Source organism: Microchirus variegatus, assembly GCF_963457635.1.
Source record: "Microchirus variegatus genome assembly, chromosome: 15".
NCBI lineage: Eukaryota > Metazoa > Chordata > Actinopteri > Pleuronectiformes > Soleidae > Microchirus > Microchirus variegatus.
Genome location: NC_139816.1, coordinates 6,767,449 through 6,784,729, shown reverse-complemented (window position 1 = coordinate 6,784,729; position 17,281 = coordinate 6,767,449). Strand labels below are relative to the sequence as shown.

General features: G+C 39.9%; 1 protein-coding gene across 1 annotated transcript in view; it reads right to left on the bottom strand.

Moving 5' to 3' along the window:
• The window catches only part of flt1 (fms related receptor tyrosine kinase 1), a gene marked incomplete at its 3' end in the record, with an annotated part of 70,212 nt that overhangs the window by 37,700 nt on the left and 15,231 nt on the right, over positions 1-17,281 (bottom strand). Inside the window, exons 11-17 of the mRNA XM_083901489.1 lie at positions 11,400-11,523; positions 10,029-10,137; positions 8,010-8,321; positions 5,112-5,258; positions 4,884-5,015; positions 3,912-4,018; positions 3,094-3,217 (exon numbers count right to left, since the gene is read on the bottom strand). Coding sequence (XP_083757615.1) covers positions 3,094-3,217; positions 3,912-4,018; positions 4,884-5,015; positions 5,112-5,258; positions 8,010-8,321; positions 10,029-10,137; positions 11,400-11,523 — 1,055 coding nt within the window. The remainder of the gene's footprint in view (positions 1-3,093; positions 3,218-3,911; positions 4,019-4,883; positions 5,016-5,111; positions 5,259-8,009; positions 8,322-10,028; positions 10,138-11,399; positions 11,524-17,281) is intronic.

Sequence of the window (17,281 nt, the reverse complement as noted above, 5' to 3'; positions counted from 1 at the left end):
CAAAAAAATGGTCAGATTTTGGACGACATAGTATAGTATGACCTTTTTGTAAAGTTTTGGACCAAAAAAAGGTTTTTCAAAAAATGGTCAGATTTTGGACGACATAGTATAGTATGACCTTTTTGTAAAGTTTTGGACCAAAAAAAGGTTTTTCAAAAAATGGTCAGATTTTGGACGACATAGTATAGTATGTCGTTTTTGTCAAATTTTGGACCAATTTTTTATTTCAAAAAATGGTCACATTATGGACGACATAGTATAGTATGACGTACTACAAAGTATAGTATGACCTTTTTGTAAAGTTTTGGACCAAAAAAAGGTTTTTCAAAAAATGGTCAGATTTTGGACGACATAGTATAGTATGTCGTTTTTGTCAAATTTTGGACCAATTTTTTATTTCAAAAAATGGTTACATTTAGGACGACATAGTATAGTAGGACGTACTACATAGTATAGTATGACCTTTTTGTAAAGTTTTGGACCAAAAAGAGGTTTTTCAAAAAAATGGTCAGATTTTGGACGACATAGTATAGTATGTCGTTTTTGTCAAATTTTGGACCAAATTTTTATTTCAAAAAATGGTTACATTTAGGACGACATAGTATAGTAGGACGTACTACATAGTATAGTATGACCTTTTTGTCAAGTTTTGGACCAAAAAAAGGTTTTTCAAAAAAATGGTCAGATTTTGGACGACATAGTATAGTATGTCGTTTTTGTCAAATTTTGGACCAAATTTTTATTTCAAAAAATGGTTACATTTAGGACGACATAGTATAGTAGGACGTACTACATAGTATAGTATGACCTTTTTGTCAAGTTTTGGACCAAAAAAAGGTTTTTCAAAAAATGGTCAGATTTTGGACGACATAGTATAGTATGTCGTTTTTGTCAAATTTTGGACCAATTTTTTATTTCAAAAAATGTTCACATTATGGACGACATAGTATAGTATGACGTACTACAAAGTATAGTATGACCTTTTTGTAAAGTTTTGGACCAAAAAAAGGTTTTTCAAAAAATGGTCAGATTTTGGACGACATAGTATAGTATGTCGTTTTTGTCAAATTTTGGACCAATTTTTTATTTCAAAAAATGGTTACATTTAGGACGACATAGTATAGTAGGACGTACTACATAGTATAGTATGACCTTTTTGTAAAGTTTTGGACCAAAAAGAGGTTTTTCAAAAAAATGGTCAGATTTTGGACGACATAGTATAGTATGTCGTTTTTGTCAAATTTTGGACCAAATTTTTATTTCAAAAAATGGTTACATTTAGGACGACATAGTATAGTAGGACGTACTACATAGTATAGTATGACCTTTTTGTCAAGTTTTGGACCAAAAAAAGGTTTTTCAAAAAATGGTCAGATTTTGGACGACATAGTATAGTATGTCGTTTTTGTCAAATCTTGGACCAATTTTTTATTTCAAAAAATGGTCACATTATGGACGACATAGTATAGTAGGACGTACTACATAGTATAGTATGACCTTTTTGTCAAGTTTTGGACCAAAAAAAGGTTTTTCAAAAAAATGGTCAGATTTTGGACGACATAGTATAGTATGACGTACTACATAGTATAGTATGACCTTTTTGTAAAGTTTTGGACCAAAAAAAGGTTTTTCAAAAAATGGTCAGATTTTGGACGACATAGTATAGTATGTCGTTTTTGTCAAATTTTGGACCAATTTTTTATTTCAAAAAATGATCACATTATGGACAACATAGTATAGTAGGACGTACTACATAGTATAGTATGACCTTTTTGTAAAGTTTTGGACCAAAAAAAGGTTTTTCAAAAAATGGTCAGATTTTGGACGACATAGTATAGTATGTCGTTTTTGTCAAATTTTGGACCAATTTTTTATTTCAAAAAATGGTCACATTATGGACGACATAGTATAGTATGACGTACTACAAAGTATAGTATGACCTTTTTGTAAAGTTTTGGACCAAAAAAAGGTTTTTCAAAAAATGGTCAGATTTTGGACGACATAGTATAGTATGTCGTTTTTGTCAAATTTTGGACCAAATTTTTATTTCAAAAAATGGTTACATTTAGGACGACATAGTATAGTAGGACGTACTACATAGTATAGTATGACCTTTTTGTAAAGTTTTGGACCAAAAAGAGGTTTTTCAAAAAAATGGTCAGATTTTGGACGACATAGTATAGTATGTCGTTTTTGTCAAATTTTGGACCAAATTTTTATTTCAAAAAATGGTTACATTTAGGACGACATAGTATAGTAGGACGTACTACATAGTATAGTATGACCTTTTTGTAAAGTTTTGGACCAAAAAGAGGTTTTTCAAAAAAATGGTCAGATTTTGGACGACATAGTATAGTATGTCGTTTTTGTCAAATTTTGGACCAAATTTTTATTTCAAAAAATGGTTACATTTAGGACGACAAGTATAGTAGGACGTACTACATAGTATAGTATGACCTTTTTGTCAAGTTTTGGACCAAAAAAAGGTTTTTCAAAAAAATGGTCAGATTTTGGACGACATAGTATAGTATGTCGTTTTTGTCAAATTTTGGACCAAATTTTTATTTCAAAAAATGGTTACATTTAGGACGATATAGTATAGTAGGACGTACTACATAGTATAGTATGACCTTTTTGTCAAGTTTTGGACCAAAAAAAGGTTTTTCAAAAAATGGTCAGATTTTGGACGACATAGTATAGTATTTCATACCTGACACAAGAGAGCCGGTCAGAAATCATCAGCACATGAAATTTCAGTCATGGGCATAGTGCCACCTGATGATGACTCTATCAAGAGTCAATTTCACTGCATCCCACCCTGATGATTGTGAGACCTGATTAGTTCCAGTAAACACAGTTCACCCCCCACACACACACTGCTGGAGCTGATTAGCCCAACACAGACACAAAGTCTGATTAATGGAATGAGAGTCCCTCCCAATAATAACCTGATAAGACCTGTGAGAAAGTCCTTGTATCTGTTAATGTCATCTTAAATACCTCCCGTTTCTAGCATCAAATGCAACTACGTCCCCAAATATCCTTCCAGTTAAAGTCAGTCATACTGATATTTTTTTAGAAAAAGGGATGTACCTAATTCGAGTCGCTCAGGAGGAAATTCCCACTGGTTGGGATCATACTGCAGTCTCTCACACTGGTCCTCTGTTGTGTCCACAATGATTGACAGGTACTCTGGTTTGGTGTTTGAGTTGCTGGGCTTCAGAGAGAGAAGAAAGAAGATTATTCTGTTAAACACACAATATATATATATATATATATATATATATATATATATATATATATATATATATAAAGCATTGGTTTAAAATGTGGTTGTCTTCAAAGGTAAACCAACATGTTGCATATATAGGTGGAAAGAGGACCACTATGGTAAAAGTACCACTATTTTCATGAGGTTTTACTTAAGTACAAGTAAAAGTACTGCTCTAAAAATGTTTAGTTAAGTAAAGTAAAGTTATAGTAAAAAGAAGTAGATTGTTTAAAATGTACTCAGAGTACCTGTGTCCTCATCATTCACCTGTCCTCATCATTCACCTGTCCTCATCATTCACCTGTCCTCATCATTCACCTGTCCTCATCGTTCATCTGTCCTCATCATTCACCTGTCCTCATCGTTCATCTGTCCTCATCGTTCATCTGTCCTCATCGTTCACCTATCTGTCCTCATCATTCAGCTCTGTCCTCATCATTCACCGGTGTGTCCTAATCATTCACCTCTGTCCTCATCGTTCACCTATCTGTCCTCATCATTCACCTGTCCTCATCGTTCACCTATCTGTCCTCATCATTCACCTATCTGTCCTCATCATTCACCTGTCCTCATCATTCACCTCTGTCCTCATCATTCACCTGTCCTCATTGTTCACCTGTCCTCTCATGTGTCCTCTCACCTGTCTCAGTTTCCGTATGAAGAGCGTGAGCAGCAGCCAGAGCAGAGTGGCCACCACACAGGTGCAGGTGAGGGTGGGGATTTCAAAAAATGATGCTTCTGAGGCACCTGCACAAACACAAGGGCACACGGTCAATTTGAACTTAATTAGACTGCAAATATTATTGAACACAGAGCTTTTTCTATAGATGTTTATTCATCTCCCTTATTTTAACACTCACGTGATTGACTTTACCGACACAGAAGAGACAGAAATGACATCATATGTTATTGCACATATGATTGATATTTTAGGATTTCTCAATGGGGACAATGCGTTTCCTATATCCACACCATGATCCAGAGTCATGGCCCGACCGTCCTTCTCAAACTTTATTGTTTCTTTTCTTAAGGACGTAGAAGTTAGCGATGCCCAGCACAGTGCAACACAGAGCCTCTCTGAGATACAGGCCGGGCCCTTTCCGGAGGAAATAAAAATGGGAGACATTTTCCTTCCTGATGGATCAGAACACAACAACAAAGCACATATATATACAAACACACACACACAGCCACTCCTCTGTCCAGAACCAGACTGGGAAACACATCCACCACTCCTGCCAGGAAATGGCACTCAAACTGGGGTTGTAGAACCACCACAAGACCTTCCCTTCTCTGACACCACCGGACATGAATGAGTGTGTATTTGTGGGAACTTAACAAAGCCACAATCAAGTCAGACCTGAAATGTAGTTTACAAAGAAAAACTGATCAGTCATCGTCCGCGAATAGACCTGATACACACACAGCTCAATGTATAAATACTGGGGCCGTGAAAACAATGCGATGCACCGACATATAATGCGTCTATTTAAAGAAGTGAGAACAATGGACGTTCAAGACAGAGCCATATATGGAGGTTCCTCGTCTTAGAGCACAACCAATGAAAGGCTGAGAGGTGTGTGAGGAACACATGTGGTGGTCAGACACTTACTGTTGACCCATATGTACGCAGAACTCTCCACTGATCCCCTCTCATTGGTGGCCTGGCACGTATACAGTCCCCTGTCCTCCACTGTGATCCGGTCAATATGCAGAGACCCATCATCTGGTGATATGATGATACCTTGAAGACAAAACAGACACTGGATCAGCAACAGTTTACATGTGTATTGTTGTTTTTTTGCGTGTGTCTTTTATTGTTTTTTTTAGTTTTTTTTACCTGATCCTCGTGAAAGAGCACGTTCGTCTTTGTACCATGTGACGGTCGGGGGTGGGACGCCTTGAGACGGACAGCTGAGGGTCACTGAGCTGCTGACGTTGACCGTGCAATCGGTCAAATTACTGAGCAGCAGCGGAGACTCCAGCACTGAAGGACGACACACAAACACACCATGAGCAGTGGAAACGCTTAAGTATCATCAAGGGGCCATTTTGGCTCATAAAGCTTGAATATTCAAGATTCAAGATTCAAGAGGTTTATTGTCATATGTTCAGTTAAGACAGACGTCACACTGCACAATGAAATTCTTACTTTGCACATCTCCCTGGTCACAAAAAAATATAAAAAAAAAAAAAATATATATATTTTTATAAATTTTGGTATGATATTAATATTTTACCCTCCAGGTTCATACAACTTCTCTAAATGGAAGCACTGTTCAATGTTACAGCTCTTACGGCTGTCGGAAATTCCATTTTTACACAAATATATACAGTATTTATGTGATTATTTCACTTTTAGAATCACAATAAATAGACGGTGTTGTGCCATACACACTCTTAGAAATAAAAGTGCTAAGTAGAACCATATAAGGTTCTTCGGCTTGTCCTCACAGGAGAACCCTTTTGGAGGGTTCCACCAAGAACCCTTTTAAAACCCTTTATTCAGGAATGGGGTTTTAAAGGGTTCTCTGGATCAAAATGGTTCTTACTGGAACCATTAGTGTTACCAAGAACCCTTGAAAAACCCTTTCCCAGAAGCAAATGGTTCCAGGTAGAACCTCAGCCCTTGTAGAAGGACAAAGGCAAAATTGCATTTTTTTTTTAAATAACAGAAGGATAAAAAGTTGAAAGCATTTCATGAATCCATCTAATATGCTGTCAGAACACTGTGTTCAAACACCTGTTCTGTACAATAAACTTTTTTTTTAATCCACTTTGGTGGAATCAATAATAGAATAAAATACTATATATCTTTATTTAGTTTTCTTTAATTCCAAAAAGGGACAATTTGTTGTGCACTAGTCAAACAACACTATCCAACAACATATGTACAATTAAAAGGATAATTATTAATAATGTATATAAATATATATATACATACACAACATCTAATGTTGATACTATGAAAACTTTGAATAGAGGATGTAACACACGTAACAGAGTGTGTTTCCGATATTTCATCAGCAAAGGATTGACATGGGAAAAGTCTTTGCCTCAGCGCAGCTGCAGTTATTTATAGAACGAGGAGAGATTTGTGAAGTGAAGTGAAATCAGACGGTTTTGCTGGACCAGTGCCACGATAACTGCAGTGCACGGTGACACATTTCTGCAGAGGCTCAACAGCCTGTGAGTCAGCTCGTGTCTGGAACCCGACAAATGTCACAACACGAAACTGCAAAGACCGCACACAATGAGTTGTGTGTGTGTGTGTGTCCAGTTTTCACTTTCATATTCTATAATTAGATCAGATGGATCCTTGAAGTTCCCTGAATATCTATAAGCCCACATTTTAATCCCCCCCTCGCCTTAATTCCCCCCCTCTTGAATCTCTGCCTGTCTTTCTAGTGATTCCCTTGTGGGGTCCCGCGGGAGGAAGTTGTCGTGTTGAGGCCTGATTGTATAGAGAACAGCGGTAAAGGACATGAAGAGAAGTCACTTAACCAAGGCGACGGATTGTTGTTTCCCCTATCTTCCTCCTGGACAACAATTGATGATTGTCTGCGGGGGCTGGGGCCCTGACAGTGTCTGATTGGCTGATTGTTCCTGCGGCCTTGTGTAGGGGCCTGTAAATGTGGCATTGTGGGGAAGTGCCATTGTGTACTCTTCCTCCAGACAAGAGCGCATTCCCACGTGAAAGAGGTGCTGAGCTGGAGCGCGAGAGCAAAGGCAGGGTGGGGCCCCAGGAAGCTGTGGGGGCCCAATTCCCAAGCAGCAGGACCACGGTGAGAGCGTGTAGGTGTTTGTGCACATGCATGCATCATGGATGTATATATATTTCAGGTATGTGAAACAGATCGTACGTGCACCGCAAACATGAGGATGCTGACAGTACATATAAACATATATATATACATATATATATATATATATACATATATATATGTATATATATATGCAGAAACAGGAAGTAAATGAATCACCTGCAGAACAGTGTGTCCTAAACACTGTGACTCATTTCACAAAATAACTCCCAACAAAAGCAAAGTAACCTCACGTTTCTAAGTGATATATTTGATAAATTATTCACATGTTATTAAGACCTACCTACCACGGTCTCGCATATCAAGTTTCGAGCCAATCGGTCAATGTACGGCAAAGTTATAGCGCACTTCCTGTTTCATGGCGAATGGTCGAAATTACGCCAAAATTCCGATAGCTGCCGTGGCCACGCCCTTTTTGCATCTGCGAAACATTTAATTAACTTTTCATATTGGATGGGTCGAGTAAAAATTGGCGCATTTTTGGTGTTGCTAAGAGAAACGCCCTCAGACGCCAAGATGGACGGCAGATTCAAAATGGCCGACTTCCTGTCGAGTTGATGTCATGGTCCCAATGGGATTTTTTGTTCGTCTTGGGCCTATACCACTTTCGAACCAAATTTTGTGAAATTCCGCGCAACTAAGTTTCGGCCTGCTCCATAGGCGTTTGACCTAAGGGGGCGCTGCTGAGCCATTTTGCATTATTTTTTCGCATTAACCTTATTTTATCAAATTTATGGCCAGTTCTGATTTGCGCGCCAATTTTTGTCCATTTTCACGCTCGTCAAATTTGAAAAATAATAATAGGTCCTTGCATCAGTGTGTGAGCGTGAGATATCTCACATATCTCGTTAGATATGTGAGATATCCACTTGTTTTGAGGATGAGGACGAAGAGGAGAAGCTGAGATTACTCACTTGTGACCACCACCTGAGTGTCCAGATGCGTTTCCTGCCCGGTGACGAGGTGGCGAGCAGAACACCTGTAAGTTCCAGAGTCTCCGGTCGTCAGGTTGCTTAGCAACAGGACCAGAGAGTTGGAGAACTCCCCCGATGTGAGCCGCCTCCGGCTCCCCCGGGCGGTGCCGCGTGGTTGCACATCCTCCGTGTTATTCACACGTTGCCACGACAACGCCGTGTACAGGTATTTATTGGCGACGCAGGTGAGATGGAGGCGCCCGCCCTCTCTGGGCTCCTCCTGCTGGGTTACACTGAAGCCTCCTGGGACATCTGAGGGGGAGGGGGGGGACAGAAGGAAGGAAGACGTGGATTGAAAGGGAAGAAGAAGAAGTTAGGGAGTAGGAACATGAAATATAAACCTCCTGATCTTCATGAATAAACCGAAACATACACGTTGAGAGCTGATTCCAGCGAACCAACATTTCAGTCACCTTTAGATGACAGTGTTGAATGGCTATTGTCGGTAAAAGCAGCGAGTAGAATATAGTGAAAAGGCTTTTTTTTTTATTTACTTAAGCCGTTCGAAACTTCCCATGGAAACGGCTCGAGAGTTTCCTGATGGCAGATAGTGTTTATCTTTCCCAAACACCCCAAGGCCTCCCGAAATAAAGTGGACCTGCCAGTCCAAGGAAGTGCACTGCGCGGGGAAGTGGAACGATAAGAGCTCCAGCTTCCTGTTTCGCTCTTGTGCGCAGACACATACATACGCGTGCACACATTCAGAAAAAAGAACACATGCACACACGAGAACTCTTAACCTAGTTGTTGGCTTAGTTAAAAGTCTAACGCTCAATCAAACGTACACAAGTGCAACACTGAGCGTGTGCACGTACGACAGCGCCTGTGCCGAGTGTTGTGGTGTCACAGCGTCATTATTCTTTGTCCTGTGTTACTGTATCTGCTGTAGAATCATACAAATAGTTGCTTATCCCCAAAATAAAAGTGTCAACACTCCAGGTTCATCTATCCCGGAGCATCATGCACGCACTTCCAACTGACCTTGCAAGAACCTCCTCTTCTCTGGAACAGCACCCCCTGTCTATTTGACAGTGAAATGACATCAACACAGTTGGAACTGCTTCATGCTTCCCCTTCTCTTTCCACACTATCTTACATTTACAGTCCTCTTACTGTTAGAGTGTGGCTGAATACAGTTGATGTGCGTGTTCATGAGCTTGAAGACAAATCAGTTGAAGACGAATTAAGAATTGGTGACACAATAAAATGTCATTTTTGGGTAAAATATCAAATTGTGATTTTTTTTTACGAACATGTATCCATGTAACATATAATATTATTTACTATACATGATGACAGCGTGGTAGGGCCAAACAACAAAGAGGAATAAAGTTGTAATATTACAACATTTTGTATCATTATTTCATTTTATTTTGAAATTTATCAGCCAATTTCCTCCTCCAGTCCAAAAAAAGAGATGATTGCCTCCAATTCTGTGTGATTCTTTCTTCGAAAACAAGCTAATTTTCTTTCAAAGTCCTGATGCTAAAGTTAACGTGGTGCTGATGTGCCAAAAAGATAAAGTATGTCCTTATTTGTGAAGAATAAACTTAAATATAACTTCACAAAATGTTCTGTTTCTCATCTTGTTGCAGGTTGCAGCTGATCGCGCGACTCGTAATATTACGACTATTTTAATATTGTGGTACATTACCAGAATATACCATCAAAATATGAGCTGCTATACTCTAATACTCAACAGTATGAATTGGTAACCTTTAGAAAATAGAATGGAATACAGACAATTTGACCTTAACACCTTGGGTCTAATGGATTCTGAGTAGAATATATAAGTTTATAATGTAAACAGAAACTGTCTCATGTTTAAAGACGGAGGTGAAGACATAACCTGAGTATTTTAGTAAGACAATACTGAGGAGTGCCAGATGTTGTCGTTATTATTATTGTTAAACAAACAAAAAAGTGTGGGTTATAAATGGTCATTTATTTTTGGATCACCTGTGATGTAGAAGTGGACGTCTCTCTGGTCTTTGCCTACAGAGTTGGAGGCAACACAGCGATACACTCCAGACACAAAGGCTGCTGCCACAGTCAGGACCCCCACTGTCTGTGGAGAGCACAAACATCCGCATGAACATTTAGCACACTATAAAACACACACACACACACACACACACACACACACACACACACACACACACACACACACACAGTTTCATCAGGCTCGTTACCTCTGCCACTGATGGCAGGAATCGACTTTTTCCACTCAGCAGACAATAGGGGTTTGTGATCCAAAGCTCCTGCCCACTTCCAACCCAGTGGGCAGCTCTTCACGTAGGCGGTCGATAACTTTTAATGTGAATGTGTGTGTGTGCGTGTGTGTGCGTGTGTGAGCGTGTGTGTGTGTGTGTGTGTGTGTTCAGTTATTTAACCTTTATTTCACAAGGAAGAGACACTGAGATTCGCCAGTTTGTGGCGTCGTACGTGCAAATTAACGACTGTGTTAAAGAGACACAATGTAGGATTTAAACTGTCATAATTCAAGAATGTTTTGATGGTATATCAACTAACAATGGGGTGAAGAGCATCTAAGCTAAAGCCTGAGCTAAAGCTGAAATAAAGCCTGCTTTAGTTGGGCCTGATCTAACAGGCCTGATCTAACAGGCGTTAGCCCAGCTGAGCTAGCGCCTGAGCTAACGCCTGAGCTTTAGCTGGGCTAACGACTGCGCTAACACCTGATCTAACGCCTGAACTTTAGCTGGGCTAAGGCCTGAGCAATCGCCTGATCTAACGCCTGAGCTTTAGCTGGGCTAAGGCCTGAGCTAACGCCTGAGCTAACCCCTGAGCTAACGCCTGAGCTAACGCCTGAGCTTTAGCTGGGCTAAGGTCTGAGCTAAGGCCTGAGCTAACGCCTGAGCTAACGCCTAAGATAACACCTGAGTTTTAGCTGAGCTGCAGTAATTTAGTGAGTAATTTCCAGTTTCTGGACCTAGCCAAAAAAATGTCATAACCTGAATATAAACAGTGGACATAATCTTCTAATTTGCCCGTTGAGGCCAACCCAGAAGTAACAATATACTGAACAGCCACTAAGGGGCAGACTCCGCCAGTTGCAAAATAACATCTCTCTATAACAGTAAACATCTTTCTGAGGAGTCGATCAATCTGGGTCTTTTTTCAGGGGTATGTGATGCGTTGCAAAATGTCAGCCATCAAATTGCAAATGTGGGAGTTCAGATTCTTTTTTGTCCTATCGTATCACTGTAACTTTATTAAACCACCAGTTTTCTAATCCGCCGTGCTGCTGCTGCTGCTGCTGCTGCTGCTGCTGCTGCTGCTGCTGCTGTCAAGTTTGTGTGCGTCGCTCACCTTTTTCTTCCCCTGAAGCACTTCCTGTCTGTGAGTGACACTCAGGATGTGGTTGTGTGCGGACATGGCGGGGACACTCGCCGTCACAGGACGCCATAGTGGGGAGGACGCCGGACACACACACCTTGAAGGAGGAGGAGGAGGAAGGGGAGGAAGAGGGACAGGGACTCAGCTGTGTTGCTACAAGTCACTTTACACTGACTCCAGGTGTGTTTGTCTATTTATTTTCTCAGCTGTGTTTGTCAGGAGGAAGACGAGACGTCCAGGAATAATCCTTTATCTGCTTCTATCTGGATGATATCTTCATTTACATAAGCCCCATCATCATCATCATCATCATCATCATCATCATCACCACACCATTTTTTTTTTTTTTTAAATCAACGGCATCACATCCTCTTTTTTTTGGTGGACAATGGTGGATCTTTGCAGTGCTGTGTAACGCAGGGATTGTTCATCAATAGAGGAAGCAGAGGTGGTTTCTGTCATCCTGTGGACCGGCTTCCTTCCATTCTTAACAAATCATCCCAACATTTCCAGGACTGGAGTTCCTGTCCCTGTCAATGACTCGCACAAAATCCAAATCAATAGATTACGCGGGTGCGGGTGGAGCTGTGGGAAACCGCGGCGTACACAAGACGCTTTGTGGGTTATTTTTTGCACAAACTACACCCGGGGGGGCTGAGGATGAGAACTCTCTCAGTACATAAATAAATAGATTCTAACAGCTGACTGTGGCAGAATTTAGGATAAGGGTTAATTATAGTAGTTAGTTTAAAACCCTTTATTGGGCAAAGAACTATATAAGTTAAATCCTGCAGATTTCTAAATATCTAAGGTAATATCTCAGAAACGTATGATGGTAAAATTATGAATCAATGACGTGTTGGAACATCTAAAACATGCAAGAAGACCCCAAGGACCAGGATGGGAGGACACTGAACTCTAAAATGTTCTAAAAAAATAATGTTCCTTTCATTATTTATTTGTGTTTTTCTTGTATATTCTAATATGTTCTCATATATGGTCATATATGGTACCTTCATGGACCTTGATTTGATGAAAATAAAACATTTTAGGGGGTAAAAAGAAGCCTTATATATCCTCCAATAAACCAAATCCAGCCAATTGTAAAGGTTAAAGGTTAGACCAAGTCTTCAGGAAGCTGATATAATGTATGTATATATATATATATATATGTGTGTACTGTGCAAAAGTCTTTCTACGTGTTGATTAGAGTTGTTCCAGTAATGCAGTATAATTATTTCTTCTCAATCTCTCTTTTTTTTTTAGAACACATGCAGGTGAAAGTGTCAATTATTGAGTGTGACACAGAGAGGAACTTTAATTAATGTTATTTCAGGTTGTGAAAAATGTAATTTACACCAGGTTTATTGGAGACGTGCGTCTGAGGATGAGTTTGTTTAAAAAAAGACGGTTAAAACTTTCAGTCACGTCACTCCAACGATGATGGAGTTTGACAGACATGAAAACATCAACGCTGCTGGTGATGCCCTGAGACTTTTACACAGTACTGTGTTTATGTATGAATATATGTGTCTGTCTATTATACTGTAAAAGGAAGCTTTATTTTAGGACATTAACCCTAAGAACATTAATATGTTTAAACTTACACTTTCTTCACTCTTAGAAATAAGGGTTCCAAAGGGGTCCTGTGGACCTGGAACCATTTGCTTTGGGAAAAACCCTTTCCCCTTTAACACTAATGGTTCCCACCAATGGAACCCTTTAAAACCCCTTTCCTGGATAAAGGGTTTTGAGGGGGTTCTACCTGGAGCCAAAAAGGGTTCTGCTATGAGGACAAGCCGAAGAACCTTATATGGTTCTACTTAGCACTCTTATTTCTAAGAGTGTACAGAGACTATAAGAATGTGTATAATATGCTTTTTTTTTTCAGTTTCACCAACTATAGGAGATAAACGCTCTGCACAATTATTACTGCTTTATATCGAAAGGGAGAAAAAAAGCATTTTAAAGCCTGAGTATGTGACTTATAAACACACCGTCAGGATGCCCATATAAGGAGTTATGGTGTATTATTCCCACTACAATTTAACATGGGTGCACCTGCGGCACAGACCCATGCCACGTGAGCACTGAGGGTTAACCTGTGTTCTTCTTTGTGAATAAGATACTGTCCCTATCCTCTGTATGTGTGTGTGTTTGTATATGTCTGTGTGTAAGTGTGTGTGTGTGCGTCTGTCTGTCCTGAGGTGGGTTCCTCCTCTGTGCTTGCTTGATTGCCCTTCCTCTTGGAATCTAGATAATGTGCGGGCCCACCCTGTGCATGAAGTCTGACACACACACACACACACACATACACACAAATGGCTACACAAATGCACAAAAACAGACATATTATTTGCACACAAAAAAAAAATCACACACACACACACACACACACACACACACACACACACAGAGAGAGAGAGACTGCAACACTCCCACGCTTCCCAGGAAAAACCTTTTTCAATCAAAGAGACACGCAGAGATGTGATTAGTTCCATGGATGTGGACGTAAACGTGGTTAAACACAGAAAATGAACACACACACACACACACACACACACATTCACACAGTGTGTGCCTGGTGACAGGGTGAGCAGCATGTGTGTAAATGTGAATGAACTGTTCCAGGTTGTGTATCAGTGTCTGCCATCTTTCTGTCCTCAAACTAAACCTGTCCACTGTCCCGAAAACAAACACAGCGCGGCGTCAACCAGTAACACATGTATAAGCAAAGTTTAATGGACAACAAACAAACAACAAAACAAAACAAAACAAAAAAATAATCCCACAGACAACTGATATAACAACGTCTTAACAGATTCATACAAAGTTGGCAAATATTGTCATTCATCATATGTAAGTTAGTTGTATAAAATTATTAAATATTAGATTCATATATTACTCATAAAACATCTGTATACAAAGGAATGAGTCACATTGGGAGACACCCGTAGAATAGGACACACACACACACACACACACACACACACACACACACACACGCACACACACAAATGAAATGTACTTAAACAGGAAACCACTCATTCTATTAAACTAGCATCACACGTACAGTACATTTATATTCTTGACTTTTGATCACAAAGACGACAGGGACTGTTACTACATCATGTGACACACACACACACACACACACACACACACACACACACACACACACACACACACACACACACATAAACGGAAGACACTTTGCCGCGGACACTGCACTGTAAAAAAGTTGAGAAAACTCAAAATTTCAAGGCAACTCACTGCAATCAATTTTTGAGTTTACAGAAAAGATCTCAGGTTTTAAAAAGTTCCATCAACTAATATTATTTTGTTTGACAAACTTGTAAGTTGGAGTTGTGCCAACTCAAAATTAAAAAAATTATTTTTTAATAGATTTTTTTTTTTTTTTTAACAATATTAGTTAGCCAAACTCTTTGAAAAGAGAATTGCAGCAAGTTGCCTTGAAATTTTGAATTTTCTTTTTTTTTACACTGTGGACAACACACTGTAAAAAAAAAGAAAATTCAAAATTTCAAGGCAACTTCCTACACTGTAAAAATAAAGTATACATTTTCAAATCAATTTTTGAGTTTACAGCCCGACAAAAGATCTCAAGTTTTTAAAAAGTTCAATCAACTAATATTATTTAGTTAGCCAAACTGTTTGAAAAAATTAACTTACAAGTTTGTCTAACAAAATAATATTAGTTGATGGAACTCACAATCTTTTGTTGGGCTGTAAACTCAAAAACTCTTTGCATCAAGTTGCCTTGAAATATTGAGTTTTCTCACCTTTTCTTTTTTTACAGTGTGGACACTACACAGGATGACATAATAACAGCGGGCAGTCATAGTCTCTGGTCTGTGGAGAGACGTCCCTACATGGTAGGTTGTCTGCTTCAGACCTTCAGTCTTTTCTTTTTTTCCTTTTCAATAGAGAACTGTGGGCATCCCATAGTGATCAACACAAAGCTTCATCCTCTCTCGTTTTGCCCGTCCAATGCTGAGCACACTTTGACCTCCTGCTAAAATTCGGCTAAAAAAAAAAAAAAAACTCGGAACAGAAACTCACAGCTTTGGTGGATGTCAGAATCAGATGGTGGGGCTTGAGACATGCGTGGTTCATGCACCCATTATACAGTAGTACCACTCTAGGACACAAAAAACAAGCAAAGCAGCTCCAGAAATGTGGCTGGTGGACGGATGGATGGACGGATGGATGGATAGAATTGCACTTCTTCTGGCTCAAAATGTCTGTGTAATGTTATATATATATAATAAAAAAAGAGCATAAACAACTACATGGTGACTGGGTGCGAGGGGGAGGGGGGGGAGGAATGAAGTGAAGTGAAGACAATAAATAAATAATAGAGTAAAAGCAGGAGTCCTTATATCCTTAGTGATGTGACTCATATGTTCCTGTGTCTCCATGTGGTCACTGCTCAGCAGTGTTCAAAGTCTTTCTACAGCAGATGAACAGGCGGCTTACAGGATCACCGGTGATGTCACTGAGAGTTCTGGATGGAGTTTGTGGAGGTGGAGGTGGGGGGGGGGGTGAGGAGAGGTGCAGGTATGGGATAAGGAGAGAAAACGCTGGTGGAGGGCAGTGCCGGCGAGGGAAGGGTTAGGTGAGGTATGTGTGGGGGCAGCAGAGATGAGGGGGAAGGGGAGTGAGATGCTGGGATAGAGAGAGGGGGGGGCTCTCAAGAATAGATCAAGCTCTTGAGGAAGTGGACTGTGCCACGTTTGAAGACGAAGGGACAATCACGCTGCTGGGAAGCGTCTCGCATCGGAGAGAGGAAGCCAAACAACGAGAGGAAAAGCGCTCTGATTTTTGCACAGGAAGCCACAGTGCGCCTCCTGCTCGGGCCAGATAAGAGCGCCGCGGTTCCCAGGGCCAGACCCAGGAATGGACCCAGGACCCATGAGCGTGATGGGGGGGCCCCCTCCCCGCCACCCCCCGTCAGCCGGGCCCAGCCTGGTGCACAGTCGCTGGGCCTCGTCCTCTGGCGCTGCGTCAGGCTCGTGGTGCAGCCGGGCTGCAAAGAACAAGGGCCTAAGTGAGGATTCCAGCCAAAAAACTGGTGCTAAAGAAACACACTCAAGACATTTGAAGCAGAACCAGAACAGAGCTTTAGAAAAAAAATAAAAATAAAAAAAAGGAGCAAAAGTCTGAGGGGTGAGACTTTGTGTGCACAGCCAATAAATAGTCGAATTATCCGTTTCCTGGTTATAGAATTAAAATCATGTTTCACACACACTCCATGTCTGGTGAGATTTATGTGCAATAGTGTGTATACACTGTTGTTTTTCAAGTGTTTGTGTTGTAAAAATGTACATTTAAGCTCAGTAACAATATGGTAATATTACAGTAATACCATCTTATTTCTAATGCAGTCTTCACGTTGATGACAGTGTTGTGTGAGGGCGAGAATATTATCGTATTATCGTGTTATAATAACCACATGGTAGCTTGATTTTGAGCTAAAATCGGCAATAAGCAAAGAGCAATTCATAGAATAATAAATAAAGTTGCATATCAGGAATCCACTGATCAGTTTTTCATAGGATCTTTGAAATTTTTTGGACATTGTATATTTTAAAACAGCTTCCTGTTTGTGTTCAGACATTCTTTAATTAAGAGTAGAAAGTTATAATTTTTTTATATTAAATTAAATATGACGTGTGTCAGTTTTTGGAGTAAAGTTATGGAACAAACTCAATGATGAGATGGAATCTTTTGGGCTTCAAACAAAGAGCTGAAATCCATTGTTAATAACAGGTTATTTCTTGGTGATTACTTATTGAAATAAGATGGTTATGTCATGATATTTCCGCTCATTT